At 42.4% G+C, this 13246-nt stretch overlaps 1 protein-coding gene across 4 annotated transcripts in view; it reads left to right on the top strand.

The window, feature by feature from the left end:
- Window positions 1-13246, top strand: part of IDE (insulin degrading enzyme) — a 111056-nt gene that overhangs the window by 95165 nt on the left and 2645 nt on the right. For all 4 annotated transcript variants that reach the window (XM_044916107.1, XM_021700127.1, XM_021700126.1 and 1 more), the window contains exons 18-23: window positions 1714-1805; window positions 3245-3356; window positions 6182-6349; window positions 7781-8053; window positions 9306-9367; window positions 13162-13234. In XM_044916107.1, coding sequence (XP_044772042.1) covers window positions 1714-1805; window positions 3245-3356; window positions 6182-6349; window positions 7781-8053; window positions 9306-9367; window positions 13162-13234 — 780 coding nt within the window. The remainder of the gene's footprint in view (window positions 1-1713; window positions 1806-3244; window positions 3357-6181; window positions 6350-7780; window positions 8054-9305; window positions 9368-13161; window positions 13235-13246) is intronic.

Raw genomic sequence — 13246 nt, 5'->3', positions numbered from 1 at the left:
CTTCATGTGGCAACACTTCAATGTGAGAGGCTGGCTCCCTCGTGGCTGCCAGTCAGTCGGCTGTCCAGGTGCCAGGGTAGCAGGAACCTCAGAGTCCAGTTTGGTTCTGACCGCATTTACTGACCACCTGCTGTGCACCAGGCCCTAGACTTCAGTTGCTTGAGATAAACAGTGATCCATTATAGATGGGGTTTCTTGGATCAAGGAGTTCCAGTCTAGTGGCCACACCTGAATGTAAACAGATCATTTCAGTACAGGCAAAGAGAGTAGGTGTTGTGGTAGAGATCTGCAGAGAGAGCTCACGGGGTCTGGAGAGCAAGCATGCACTTCAAGATTAGTCAGACCAGGGGTCAAGTGCCAGCTCTGCAACTTAACTTACTAGCTTGATGCCTTTGGAAAGAAACTTAAATTTCCTTCACTTTGGTTCTCTCACCTTTATTTTTATTTTTTTAAAGATTTTATTTATTTATTTGAGAGAGAGAGAATGAGAGAGAGAGAGCACATGAGAGTGGGGAGGGTCAGAGGGAGAAGCAGACTCCCCGCCGAGCAGGGAGCCCGATGTGGGACTCGATCCCGGGACTCCAGGATCATGACCCGAGCCGAAGGCAGTCGCTTAACCAACTGAGCCACCCAGGCGCCCTGTTCTCTCACCTTTAAAATTGTGATAGTAGTGCATACTTTGAGGTTTATAAGATAACACGTATAAAGTGACAGACCCAGAGTAAGTAAGTAAGGTTAACTCCCTTCCCATGTCTCTCTTTGAATTTTAGTTACTGTTTTTAGCATCCATGGCAGCAGTTACTAGTATGATGTCCTAATGGAGAAGGAACAACTTTTTCTTATTGAAGAGCCAAATCAATTCATGGAAAAGGAATGAGGGGAACAGAAAAATCACTATTATGGTGCCATAATACTAATTGATACAGTGCACCATTGGATGCTAAAATTAATGAGTAAGGGAAAACAGGATATTTGTATAGTCTCAAAATATATTTTCCCCCAAATATTTATTAATCACAATCGGAAAAGTCAGCATTGATGGGCAGATGGCTTTACCTAATTGCTTGTAGAACATACATGAGTTACTCTGTTATAACTGAAAGATAAAAACAGTGCACTTACAGTAAAGACCTCTGGCAGACAGCACCGTAACCAAGTGGTCAGTGTTAACATCACCAGGACGACAGCATATCAACATAATGTTCCCCTGATGTGATGCATTGATAAGGGCACATTACCTCTGTGGTATTCTTCCTAGTAGTTGAGTAGTTAAGCTCAGTTTAGTCATGGGAAAACACTGGACAGACTCACAGGGCTTTCCATAAAGTAACTGAACAGTACTCTTCAAAAATTTTAGGGTCATAAAAGACAAGGAAAGATGGAAACTGTCATGGATTAGAGGAAACCTACAGCACTAAGGACACATAACTAAATGCAAGGTGGAATCATGGGTTAAATCGTGGAACAGAAAAGGAATATTAGGAAAAACTAAAATCAAATAAAAACTGTGTTAGTGACTAGTATTGTAGCAGTGTTAATTTCTTAGTTTTGACCGTTGTGCTATGGAAAGATACTAATCTTCGGGGAAACTGGGTAAAGGGTATATGGAACTCTCTACTGTTTTTGTAATTCTTCTCTAAATCTTCAATTAGCTCAGGGTGGTTTCCTTTGAAAACTCATAGGTCGAGCTCACTATTTTTTACACCTTCATAGATGTCACCCTTCCTCGCCTTAAGGCCTTCATACCTCAGCTCCTGTCACGGCTGCACATCGAAGCCCTTCTCCATGGAAACATAACAAAGCAGGTGCGTGGTTGGGGTTTTAGCAGACTTTTATGGATCAGTGTAAGAGATTTTCTTTACCCTGGCCTAAGACTATGCACCACCACAGTGTGATTGTAAGCACATTAGTGTTGACTTCTCTGCTCTATGGAGGAAGATAGGACAGTGTATGAGGGAGTAGAATGATGGTGGCTAACTGTGGACCTACTTTCATGGCTGCCTCCTCTGCTCTTGCCTGCCTTGTGCAATCACAGGAGGAAATGGAAATAATTATCCCTTCTCTGTGTAGGACAGCAGGACTGTGTAGTGGATAAGAGCACATGGTGTGGAATCAGCCTGCATTTAAATCCTGACTCTGCCACATACTAGATATTTATTCTTCCGAAGTGTGTTAACCTCTCAGTACTCAGTTTTTTTAATCTGTAAATTAGAGTTTAAAGATTAAATTAAATGATACATGCCAAATGTTTAGCATATGGAAGGCTTTCTGGAATTCCCATTCTGGAATTCTGGCAGCCTCTCTCAAGCCCCCACATTCTCGGGATGCCTGGGTGGCTCAGTCAGTTAGGTGTATGCCTTCGGTTCAGGTCGTGATCCCAGGGTCCTGGGATCGAGTCCCGCATCAGGCTCCTTGCTCAGCGGGGAGCCTGCTTGTCCCTCTGCCTGCCACTCTCCCTGCTTGTGCTCGCTCTCTCTCTTTCTCTGACAAATAAATAAAATCTTAAAAAAAAAAAAAAGACCCCACACTTTCCCTACTACTCTGCTATCCTGCCTCCAAAACAGTATGCCCAGGGTCAGATGCTAATAAGTGGCAGAGACAGGATTTTTTTACTAAGGTCAGATTTATTTATTAAAGATTTTATTTATTAATTTGAGAGATAGAGAGTGCACGTGAGTGGAGATGGGGGGCGCAGGGAGAGAGAATCTCAAGCAGACTCCCCGCTGAGCACAGAGCCAAATGCGGGGCTCGATCTCATAACCCTGAGATCATAACCTGAGCTGAAACCAAGAGTCGGACGCTCAACCGACTGAGCCATCTAGGCACCCCAGTTTTATGTTTTTTAAAAGCCTTATGCTCACTCACTTCCTTTGCTTTGCTATAACCCCAAGTGTCTATTGTCAGGGTCATTCACTTGGGACCAACTTTCCATCACCAGTACCCCTCCAGCTTTGGCGGTACCTTTTCCCGCAGCATTGAGATCATTGTCGATGCTGGTCTGGGTCTCTGTTTTTCTTCACCTCTACCATATTGACTGTATTGCCAGTTGACAAATTCAATGTTTATCCATTTGAATAGGATCAAATATATTTAAGGCTTAAAAATCCACTTTTATGATAAACTAGTGTATTTCACAAGCATGTTGTTTTCATATTGCATGGGCCACCACCCAGTATACTATTTTTATTTTCACAGACAAGATAACATTTGTAGTTTTGTAATGTGCTATGCCCTTTTCCCACAGGCTGCACTAGGAATTATGCAGATGGTTGAAGACACCCTCATTGAACATGCTCATACAAAACCTCTCCTTCCAAGTCAGCTGGTTCGGTATAGAGAAGTTCAGCTCCCTGACAGTAAGTTGGAATGTCTTATTAACTTTGGTAACGGACTACTTTGACATAATGTTGTGGGTGATTACAGGTGGGTTGAAGTCACTTGGATGATAATGTATGGTTTTATGGTAAAGATCTACTGGGATCCTCTATGATTTATAGAAGTATGGTTAAAGAGAAGTAATTCTGCCAGAAGATTCTCTGTAGGAAGGCCAAAGAGATGAAATTGGAGGTAGGCAATTATTTTGAAGAGAATGACATTGGGATTGACTGGTAGTTGAATGTAGAAGAGTTAGGAAGTAAAAAAGGTACAAAGCTAAAGAAATGTTGACTGTGAAGCATGAAATAAAATCTATTTATGAAAAATGGACACTAGAATCATCATACTGAATTGGAAGCCCATAGGAGTCTTTGGCAGAAATAGTTTTAGGAAACTCACAGGTGCAGACAACACCATGTATTCGTTACATGCATATTTCATAAGGAATTAGCATAAAAGAATGGGTAATAATTAATGTACTGGAGTTTGCAGTGTTGGATTACTTTTGTATTAACAATGGTTTCTTTTCATAGAAAAACTCATTAAGCATTATTTTCAGTTATTGTTCAAAATTATATAATAGGTAGTAAATTAGACCGAGGATGAGAAGCATTGTTTTTTTTTTGTTCCCTTTGTTGTTGTTTTTAGCTAAATGTGATTGTTGGCTGTTCCCCATGCATGTGTGGTGTGTGCTCTGAGCCGGCCCCCTCTACACACACACACACACACAAACACACACTTTACACTCACACTATTTCATCTGCCTGAAATTGTGCTCCCTTTCCTTCTCTCTTCCTTATAGACATCTGTACCCTATTCTTCCTTCCAGGCCCCATCTTACAAACCACCCATTCCACTAAACTTTTCCCCAAACTCCCAGCTGGAAGTAGTCCTCCTCTTCAGACCTCCCAGCACAGGTTTTCTGAAGTTTTCCTTGTTGAAGCTACTGAGTACTTCTCTTGCATTGGGATTGAGGTGCATGTCCATCTCTATTGTTGGACTATACAATTCTTAAGGTCGGGGACTGTGTCTGGATCCTTTGAGAAGCTGCTAAAGCTACTCCAACACGGTGTTACCTCAGGATATTGTTGTTGAACACGCAGAGATACCTTGAACACAGCTCTACTCTTCTGCATCATCACAGACCTGGTAACGGTTCGTGTCAAACCTGTGCTGGTCTGTTCTCTCTCACCGCCGCGAGGCAGACAAGAAGAATCAAGATCTGCCACTCAGAAACCATGGCACTTGGGCGTCGGGCAAAGGGAGGCCAGTCCAGAAACAGATGTTCAAATTGAAAGCAGTCTTTCACACCTCTTTTTATCACACCTCCTGCTTTCTCTTTCCTCTTCTAGGGCTTTATCTCTTTTGCTTTCCAGGTGCACTCGCCAGTTGTTTCATGCTCAGAAATAGCTCAGTTCACATCCCGTTCTCCAAATGCTAGGTGTTAGGAAATCATTCTAATTTAGCCAGTTGACCAGGTGTGACTGTCTTACACAGCCCTTCAGTTAACGCTCCAGAAGACAATATTTATAATTTAAAAAGAAAATTTTCAGGCGTTGTGAAGGAGGAGACAGTTTGGGATATATGTGAAAAGGCTAGAAATTGGGAGTAGTGACTTGTGATGAGAGGAGACTTTGTGCCGTCGGTATACGATCAGAAAGTGTGACTGTGGGTCAAACTTGGATCTGGTCAGAAAAATGAAATCAGTGAAATACGACTTCAGCTTGTGTGCCTCCCTTCACTGTTGATGTCTGAATCACCATCTGTAAGTGAGCAAACATCATTACTACTCTGAGAAGTTTTCTTTGGGAGTCTTATACTGAGTACTAAACACTATATATGCTCACTGACGGCTCATGAAGTAAAGTTATTAAATCCTAAAGCATGATCATCTCTTCGTAACTCTGGTGAGGTATTTGACAACACGTCTGAGTTTTAGTCTTTGCTCTTCTCCACCATTCCAGTGTGGTGTCCTTAGACACGTCCCCCCGCTTCTCGGGGTCCTAGTTTTCTCTCTCTACAGGGAGCTATCAGGCTAAGTTATCTCCAAGCATTGTACACATTTGTGTGAATTTGTGAAATGATCTTTAGTGTGGGTGTTGATATTGAGAATAAAATACTAAATTGAAATGCAGTAATAATAATAATAAATACTAAAGGCACAACTAGTAATTTTAAAAGAATTGGTTTTGTTAAACATAAAACTTAAAACATAAGTGGTATTTCCGTTGAGGTTTTTATCTGTATTAGCTACTTCTTTTTTTTTTTTTTAAGATTTTGTTTATTTATTTGAGAGAGAGAGTGAGAGAGAGAAAGAGCACAAGAGGGGGGAGCGGGAGAGGGAGAAGCAGACTCCCTGCTGAGCAAGGAGCCTGATGCGGGACTCGATCCCGGGACTCCAGGATCATGACCTGAGCCGAAGGCAGTCGCTTAACCAACTGAGCCACCCAGGCTCCCTGTATTAGCTACTTCTAATCTAGTACATACACTAACTTGTACATTGTATTAACTGTGGATCTTAATTAATAATTAATACTTAGCCATAAAATGGGTCTTTTGTAAGTTCTTTGCCCCTTAAATTCGATGAATGTTTATTGAGGGGCCTACCAAGTTCAAATCGCTATATTTACCTAAGGATTCCCTTAGGTAAGTTAGTTGAGTTTCACATTCTTAATAAATTAATTGCAGTTTGGAATTGCTGAAAAACACCAACCAAATAGAACAACTTTAAAAAGCCAGACAAAACATTGGCTTTATTAAACCCTGAATAAGTTTTTGAACCTGTTCTCTTTTTGAAACTTCCTAGGAGGATGGTTTGTGTATCAGCAGAGGAATGAAGTTCACAATAACTGTGGCATCGAGATATACTACCAGACAGACATGCAGAGCACCTCAGAGAATATGTTTCTAGAGCTCTTCTGTCAAATCATCTCTGAACCTTGCTTCAACACCCTGCGCACCAAGGAGCAGCTAGGTGAGAGGGAAGCGGAGACTAGTGGGATACCGTAGACTTTGAGCAACCGTTGTCCTCAGAAAACATTCTCCATATGTACAGTCCCCTTGCATGGTGCTGCAGGCTTGCTGTATTGAGAAAGGCTTGTGAAAACTTTGTTTATGGGGAATCTACTTCTAAAAAATAAGCAACTAACATCTTATGGACATTAAAGCAGTTCTTAAGGAGAAGACCATGTGTTTAGGGTACATACATATCAATAAAGGACATTTTGGGTAGGGAGAGAGGATGCTAACGGCAGATTATTTATTATGGAAAGCAAGCCATGTAGAGAAGCTTAGATTCATGAAACTTTGGGTTCCCTGAGGGCAGGTATTACCTCTTATCCATCTTTTTATCCCAAGCCTGGGGCATATAGAAGGTACTCATTAAGTGTTTGTTGAGAAAATATTTCAGGCAGAGTTTTAGGCACTATTACAAATCCTGGAGATCCTGGCAGGTTTAATCAATGAGAAAAGAATGAAGCCCCAGTAATGACTGGGAAGAACCAATGAAAGAGGATTTGAGTGAGTCTTTCCGAGTATTTTCATTTTTTAAACAACCACCACACTAGATGCTGGTCAAGGAAAATGGATAAGCTATGGATGGCCCTTCCCTTCAAGGAGCTCACTGTCGATCAGCAGTGAACAGAAGTGAAGTCCGTGCCCTCTCTGAGCTGACATTATGGCAGGGGAGACAGACCATGAACAAACTATAAAGGAAGAGTTACCATGCAGTGTGGTAAATGTTGCCAAGAGTCTTCAGTCTGAAGGTCATGCTGAAGATAGTGACTTCCTCAGAAGTGGGACCTGAAGACACCACAGCTGTCAGAGATGTGGTTCAGGGCAGAGCAGCTGAGTTACACAAGCCACAAGCCCAGTTTTAGAAAGACATGGAAGAGTGGTTGTGCGTGAACTCACAAGATGACAGCGGAAGTGTGACCTTCTGTTACTTGGTCTCTTGAAATTTTTAGTCCAAATAGAGTTGGTCCAGGAATGGATTCACATAAGGAACTTGGATGTGAAAGGAAACAGGTGGAATCATGGTTAGGGGAGGAAAATGAGTTTAGTCTATCCTAGGAATGGGAATGGCTTTAACATAGATTGAGGATGATTAGCTAGCACACAGTGAGGAGTTGTGGGATGTGAGACTGAATAATGAGGAGGGTTTTTTCTTTTCTTTCTTTTTTTTTTTTTTAGGAAGAAAGAATTCTCTCCCAACTTTCTAACTGTTCTTCAGAGAGCTCTTTTGCTCTATCCTTAGGAACTTAGAATATCCTAGTTGTTTATATTTCTTCAGAGGTGGAAAAAATAAAGCCTGAAAGATTTTACTGCTCTGATAGAAGTTTTGAAGGATTAAAAGTGACCCAAGCTCAAATGCCAGGGTCCTGACTGGCTGGTGTTTGTGTTTCAGGCTACATTGTCTTCAGTGGGCCACGTCGAGCCAACGGCATTCAGGGCTTACGATTCATCATCCAGTCAGAAAAGCCGCCTCACTACCTAGAGAGCAGAGTGGAAGCTTTCCTAATCACCATGGAGAAGTCCATAGAGGACATGACAGAAGAGGCTTTTCAGAAACACATTCAAGCATTAGCAATTCGTCGACTAGACAAACCAAAGAAACTATCCGCAGAGTGTGCTAAATATTGGGGGGAAATCATCTCTCAGCAATACAATTTTGACAGAGGTAAGGAAAAATTAGGGCCCCGACATTTATGGCATATAAGTGTAACGTTTGAGGACATGGAAGCCGTTCTACAAAATGGTACTCGTCTTGTAGGTGATGTTCCAGTGCTAATTTGGTGGGGGTGTGGAGCATAGCGCTTCTAAAGAACCATTTTTTAAAATTTTTTTATTGTTACGTTAATCACCATACATTACATCATTAGTTTTTGATGTAGTGTTCCATGATTCATTGTTTGCATATGACACCCAGTGCTTCATGCAGAACGTGCCCTCCTCAATACCCATCACCAGGCTAACCCATCCTCCCACCCCCCTCCCCTCTAGAACCCTCAGTTTGTTCTTCAGAGTCCATCGTCTCTCATGGTTCATAAAGAACCATTTTTTAACGTAAATAACAGTTTTTATTAGAAACTATCTTTTTTTCTTCTCTAAAACTAGAGCTGGATCTACCTGTATCTCATAATAATGCAGTAATAATAAATCTAATTTCACTTTGTTGTGTTCAGTTAGTGTGCCCTGAGGCGCTGAGCACAGATACATAGTTATCTATTTCCCATAACACTAAAAAAAGAAAAAGGAAAATGTGCAGATTGAACTCTCCTAAGATAAGTGCTGCCCTGGGGCACAGGGGTTTAAACATTTGCCTGCAGGGATCTCCAAAAGTGTGTCAGTGTCTTTACATTTGGGACCGCCGTGCTCCCTGAAGTCTCCCACTCATCGGCTTCCTTCTTCTACAGCAGAGATTAACAGTGTGGGGTGCTAAGCTGCCCTGGAAGTCAGGGGTTGGGTTGTGTTCTCATTCTGACACCAGCAAGCTGAAGATCTTGGCCAAGACACCTTTTTTTGGGCCTCCGTTTCCTTACCTGTCATTGTTTTAGCCATTGGTAATGGTACCTCCCGTTTCTTGAGCCTTTGCCATGGGGGTAGCATCGTGTTACCGTCATTCATCCTTTTCCTTTGTTCTCACAACAGCCCCTTTAAGTAGTTATTATCCCCAATTTCCAGATGAGGAAACTGAGGCTCAGAAAAGTTGATGTGACCAGCCTACAGATCCAGTAGCTCCTAGGTAGAGAGCCAGGATATCTTCTTACTCTTCATTGATATTTATCTCCTTACTACTTGCAGGAGCAGGTGATCGCTTAAAAATAGGGATACCTAAGAGCACTGGAGTGAAGCATATTGTCATTTAATGTAGTATTCTGGGCTACTTAAGATGGAAATATTAGTAAATTATTGTTTGAATGCTTTTTCAGATAATACAGAAGTTGCATATTTAAAAACACTTACCAAGGAAGATATCATCAAATTCTACAAGGTAAGTTGAACTTACATGTTTAGATTTTGACTCATAAGCAACTGTTATTTGTGCCGTGTTGTATGTTACTGCTTTGAACCTACTGCCCTGCTTAGAGCTGCAGCTTCGGTCAGCTCACCTTCTCTGAAGCTCTTTTACCCATGAAGCAGCGGCAGGAGCATGTGTGGCTTCTGAATGAAAACCCAGGGACTAGAGCTTCTGAGCTTCAGTTTCCTTATTTACAAAATAGAGATTAATAGGAGTGTTAATTGAAATGAGGTGCGTGAAGTGATTGGCACTTAGCATTTAATAAATGGTCTCTGTTGGCTCCCTGGGTGGCTCAGTCGTTAAGCGTCTGCCTTCGGCTCAGGTCATGATCCCAGGGTCCTGGGATCGGGCCCCACGTCGGGCTCCCTGCTCTGCGGGAAGCCTGCTTCTCCCTCTCCCACTCCCCCTGCTTGTGTTCCCTCTCTCGCTGTCTCTCTCTCTCTCTCTCTCTCTCTGTCAAATAAATAAATAAAATCTTTAAAAAAAATAAAAAATAAATGGTCTCTGTTGCTGTTAGCTCTTCAGTAGTAATTCTCAGCCTGAGTTTTTTAAGTGTTTTAATCAGAATGCTTTAAATCAGAATGTTTTCCTCGTTGATATTATAAAATAAGTTTTAGTTGTGTTTATTGCTTCAGACTGTTTGCTTTGTGAAGTTAGGTTTCTGTTCCCAGTGGCTTATAAGAGGTGATCATGTTCAGCTCTTTTTGGTTTCTAAAGCATTCATTTAAGGCATTAATAGTTGTGGGTGTTTAAAAAGAGTGATGTCCTAATATAACTTACTCTACTGTTTCCACAAGCAATGAAGATTTTTCTCTTTCCCGCCACAAATTCTATTGTTCATTTGAAATTACAAGTAGTACCTAATTACTGAATTTGTAAGAGTAGCAGTTATAAGACTCTTTGTCTTAAAAAATGAGAGTTTAATTACCAAGCTTAAGCTAAGTCTAGAACATCATTTCCCTAGCTGTGTTCCATGGTACACTAGTGTTCCGCAAGATATTAGTAGGGGCCCCTACACAAAAGGGTTTCTTGACCATGTAAGTTTGGGAAAGACTATACTCTTTATTCTTGTTTTTGGAGAGTCACAGAGTGTGTTAGCATTTTAAAAGTTCTAAGAAACCCCACAATAAAGATTTCTTTAGCCTAGCGTTTAATTTTGACTAACAAAACTTTTTTTTTTTTTTTAAAGATTTTATTTATTTATTTGTTGGAGAGAGAGAGAGAGTGTGAGCCGGGGAAGGGGCAGAGGGAGAGAGAGAAAATCCCAAGCTGACTGAGCACAGGGCTCAACGTGGGCTCGATCTCACAACTCTGAGATCATAACCTGAGCCGAAACCCAAGAGTCAGACTCTTCACCGACTGAGCCACCCAGGCGCCCCTGACTCACGAAACTTCCTAAATTGATTCATCATGCATCTTTTTTTCTTTTTTTTTTCCCCTCCCCACAAAATACCTCTAAGTATCTCCTGGGACTCCACTGTTCCTTAGAATACAGTTTGCAAGAAAATGCAATTTGTTTATTGGTTGGTTTGTGTTTAAAAAGATGGAGATTAGGGCACCTGGGTGGCTCAGTTGGTTAAGCGTCTGCCTTCTGCTCAGGTCATGATCCCAGGGTCCTGGGATCAAGTCCCCACATTGTCAGGCTCCCTGCTCCATGGGGAGTCTGCTCCTCCCTCTGCCCCTCACCCTGCTCTTGGGCTCGCACTCTCTCATATAAATAAATAAATAAATAAATAAAATCTTAGAGAGAAGGAAGGAAGGAAGATAGAAAGATAGATGGAGATAGTCTAGCGTTGGTCGGGAAATTGAGACTAGTCTGAAACTGAAAAGGGTGTTAACGCTCCACTGATAAAGGTTGATAAGAGGGCAGTGAAGGTTTGGGTGAAAAGGGATGGTGACTAGATCTTTGGAAGCAAACCTTTTACTCAGTAGGTGAGACAATCTTAGGTGAGGTACTGTGTGTTACTGGAGGCAAACCTGGGCCAAGCTCCTAAAAGAGGCTGCAGGGGTCAGGGCAGGTCTGTGGGCGTGAGAGGGAGCCACGGGAGGGAGCCACGGGAGGGAGCCACGGGCGCATTTGCTGTGCACCGGCAGCCGGGTTTCCACTGCAACTGCACAGGACTTGTCGTAACTGCTCCGTAAACAGTGAGTGAGCTGCTGTGGCTTTGTCCACGACCTCTCCCTCTGAGGCTGTAATCAGGGAAAGCTTCATCACAACTTGTTTTTCCCTTTGGAAAAAACCGATAATGGTCCAGATTAAGGACAAGGTCAAGAGACACTTTCCCACAAGATCTACCAACTCACTAGTCCTGGTGTTCATGGTAGGACCTAGGGCAGTCCTTCAAAGCAGCCTGGTGGAGTGGAGAGAACCAGCTTGCTTCTCTCATACCATCACTGTGAGCTACGTGAAGCAAGTCATCATACCGCCCTGTGTCTCAGAGTCTGTGTCTCTAAAATCAGACCATCGTGACACTTAGCCTACAGAGAATCAAGTGTGCTAATGCAGGAGAGGGCCTGATGCAAGGTAGGACTCGAGAAATGTTAGTTTCCTTTCTCTTTTGGTAGATGAGGAACCATGGTAGTGCCCTGGTGCAGAATCTAAGAAGGTTCTTAGAGGAGCAGGTTGTGCTTGTCCCTTGACAGCTCAGGCCATTGCCTCTGGAGTCATTAAGATCACTAGATACACATTTGCAACGATGTGGATGGAACTGGAGGGTGTTATGCTGAGTGAAATAAGTCAATCAGAGAAAGACATGTATCATATGACCTCACTGGTATGAGGAATTCTTAATCTCAGGAAACAAACTGAGGGTTGCTGGAGTGGGGGGTGGGGTGGGAGGGATGGGGTGACTGGGTGATAGACCCTGGGGAGGGTATGTGCTATGGTGAGCGCTGTGAATTGTGCAAGACTGTTGAATCACAGATCTGTACCTCTGAAACAATGCAATATATGTTAAGAAAAAAAAAGAAGAAGATAGCAGGAGAGGAGGAATGAAGGGGGGAAATCGGAGGGGTAGACGAACCATGAGAGACGATGGACTCTGAAAAACAAACTGAGGGTTCTAGAGGGGAGGGGGGTGGGAGGATGGGTTAGCCTGGTGGTGGGTATTGAGGAGGGCACGTTCTGCATGGAGCCCTGGGTGTTATGCACAAACAATGAATCATGGAACACTACATCAAAAACTAATGATGTAATGTATGGTGATTAACATAACAATAAAAAATTTTTTAAAAGATCACTTTGTGCCCTGCGGCACACCCCGATGAGTACTAGGCTATGTTTTCAATTCCAGCCCAGGTACTTATTAACTACAGGAGTTTGAGTATATCACTTAATCTCTGTGGGCTCCATTTTCTCATTTGTAAAATGGGGTTAATAATAATTCTTGCCTACTGTACCTAATCTTTGTAGAGTTTAAAGGAAATACTCTTTTTTTTTTTTTTTTTTTTTAAGATTTTACTTATTTGACAGAGAGAGACAGCGAGAGCAGGAACACAAGCAGGGGGAGTGGGAGAGGGAGAAGCAGGCTTCCTGCCGAACAGGGAGCCATCAATCCCAAGACCCTGGGATCATGACCTGAGCCAAAGGCAGATGCTTAACAACTGAGCCACCCAGGCGCCCCTAAAGAAAATACTCTTAAGTGGGGGGAAACATCTTTTCTGTTTCTGGCTATGTGAGAGAGCTGATTCTTGATATTCGTAATAGAGTACTTCATTTTAAGTTCCTTAGTGGGGCAGAAGTGTCACCTGCTGTTCTTTCTCCCTAGGAAATGTTGGCAGTAGATGCCCCAAGGAGACATAAGGTGTCCGTCCATGTTCTTGCCAGGGAAATGGATTCTTGTAAGTATTGAA

Source organism: Neomonachus schauinslandi, chromosome 6 (genome assembly GCF_002201575.2).
Source record: "Neomonachus schauinslandi chromosome 6, ASM220157v2, whole genome shotgun sequence".
NCBI classification, from domain to species: domain Eukaryota; kingdom Metazoa; phylum Chordata; class Mammalia; order Carnivora; family Phocidae; genus Neomonachus; species Neomonachus schauinslandi.
Note: the sequence above shows the minus strand (reverse complement) of the source record. Positions and strands in the feature narration are given on the sequence as shown.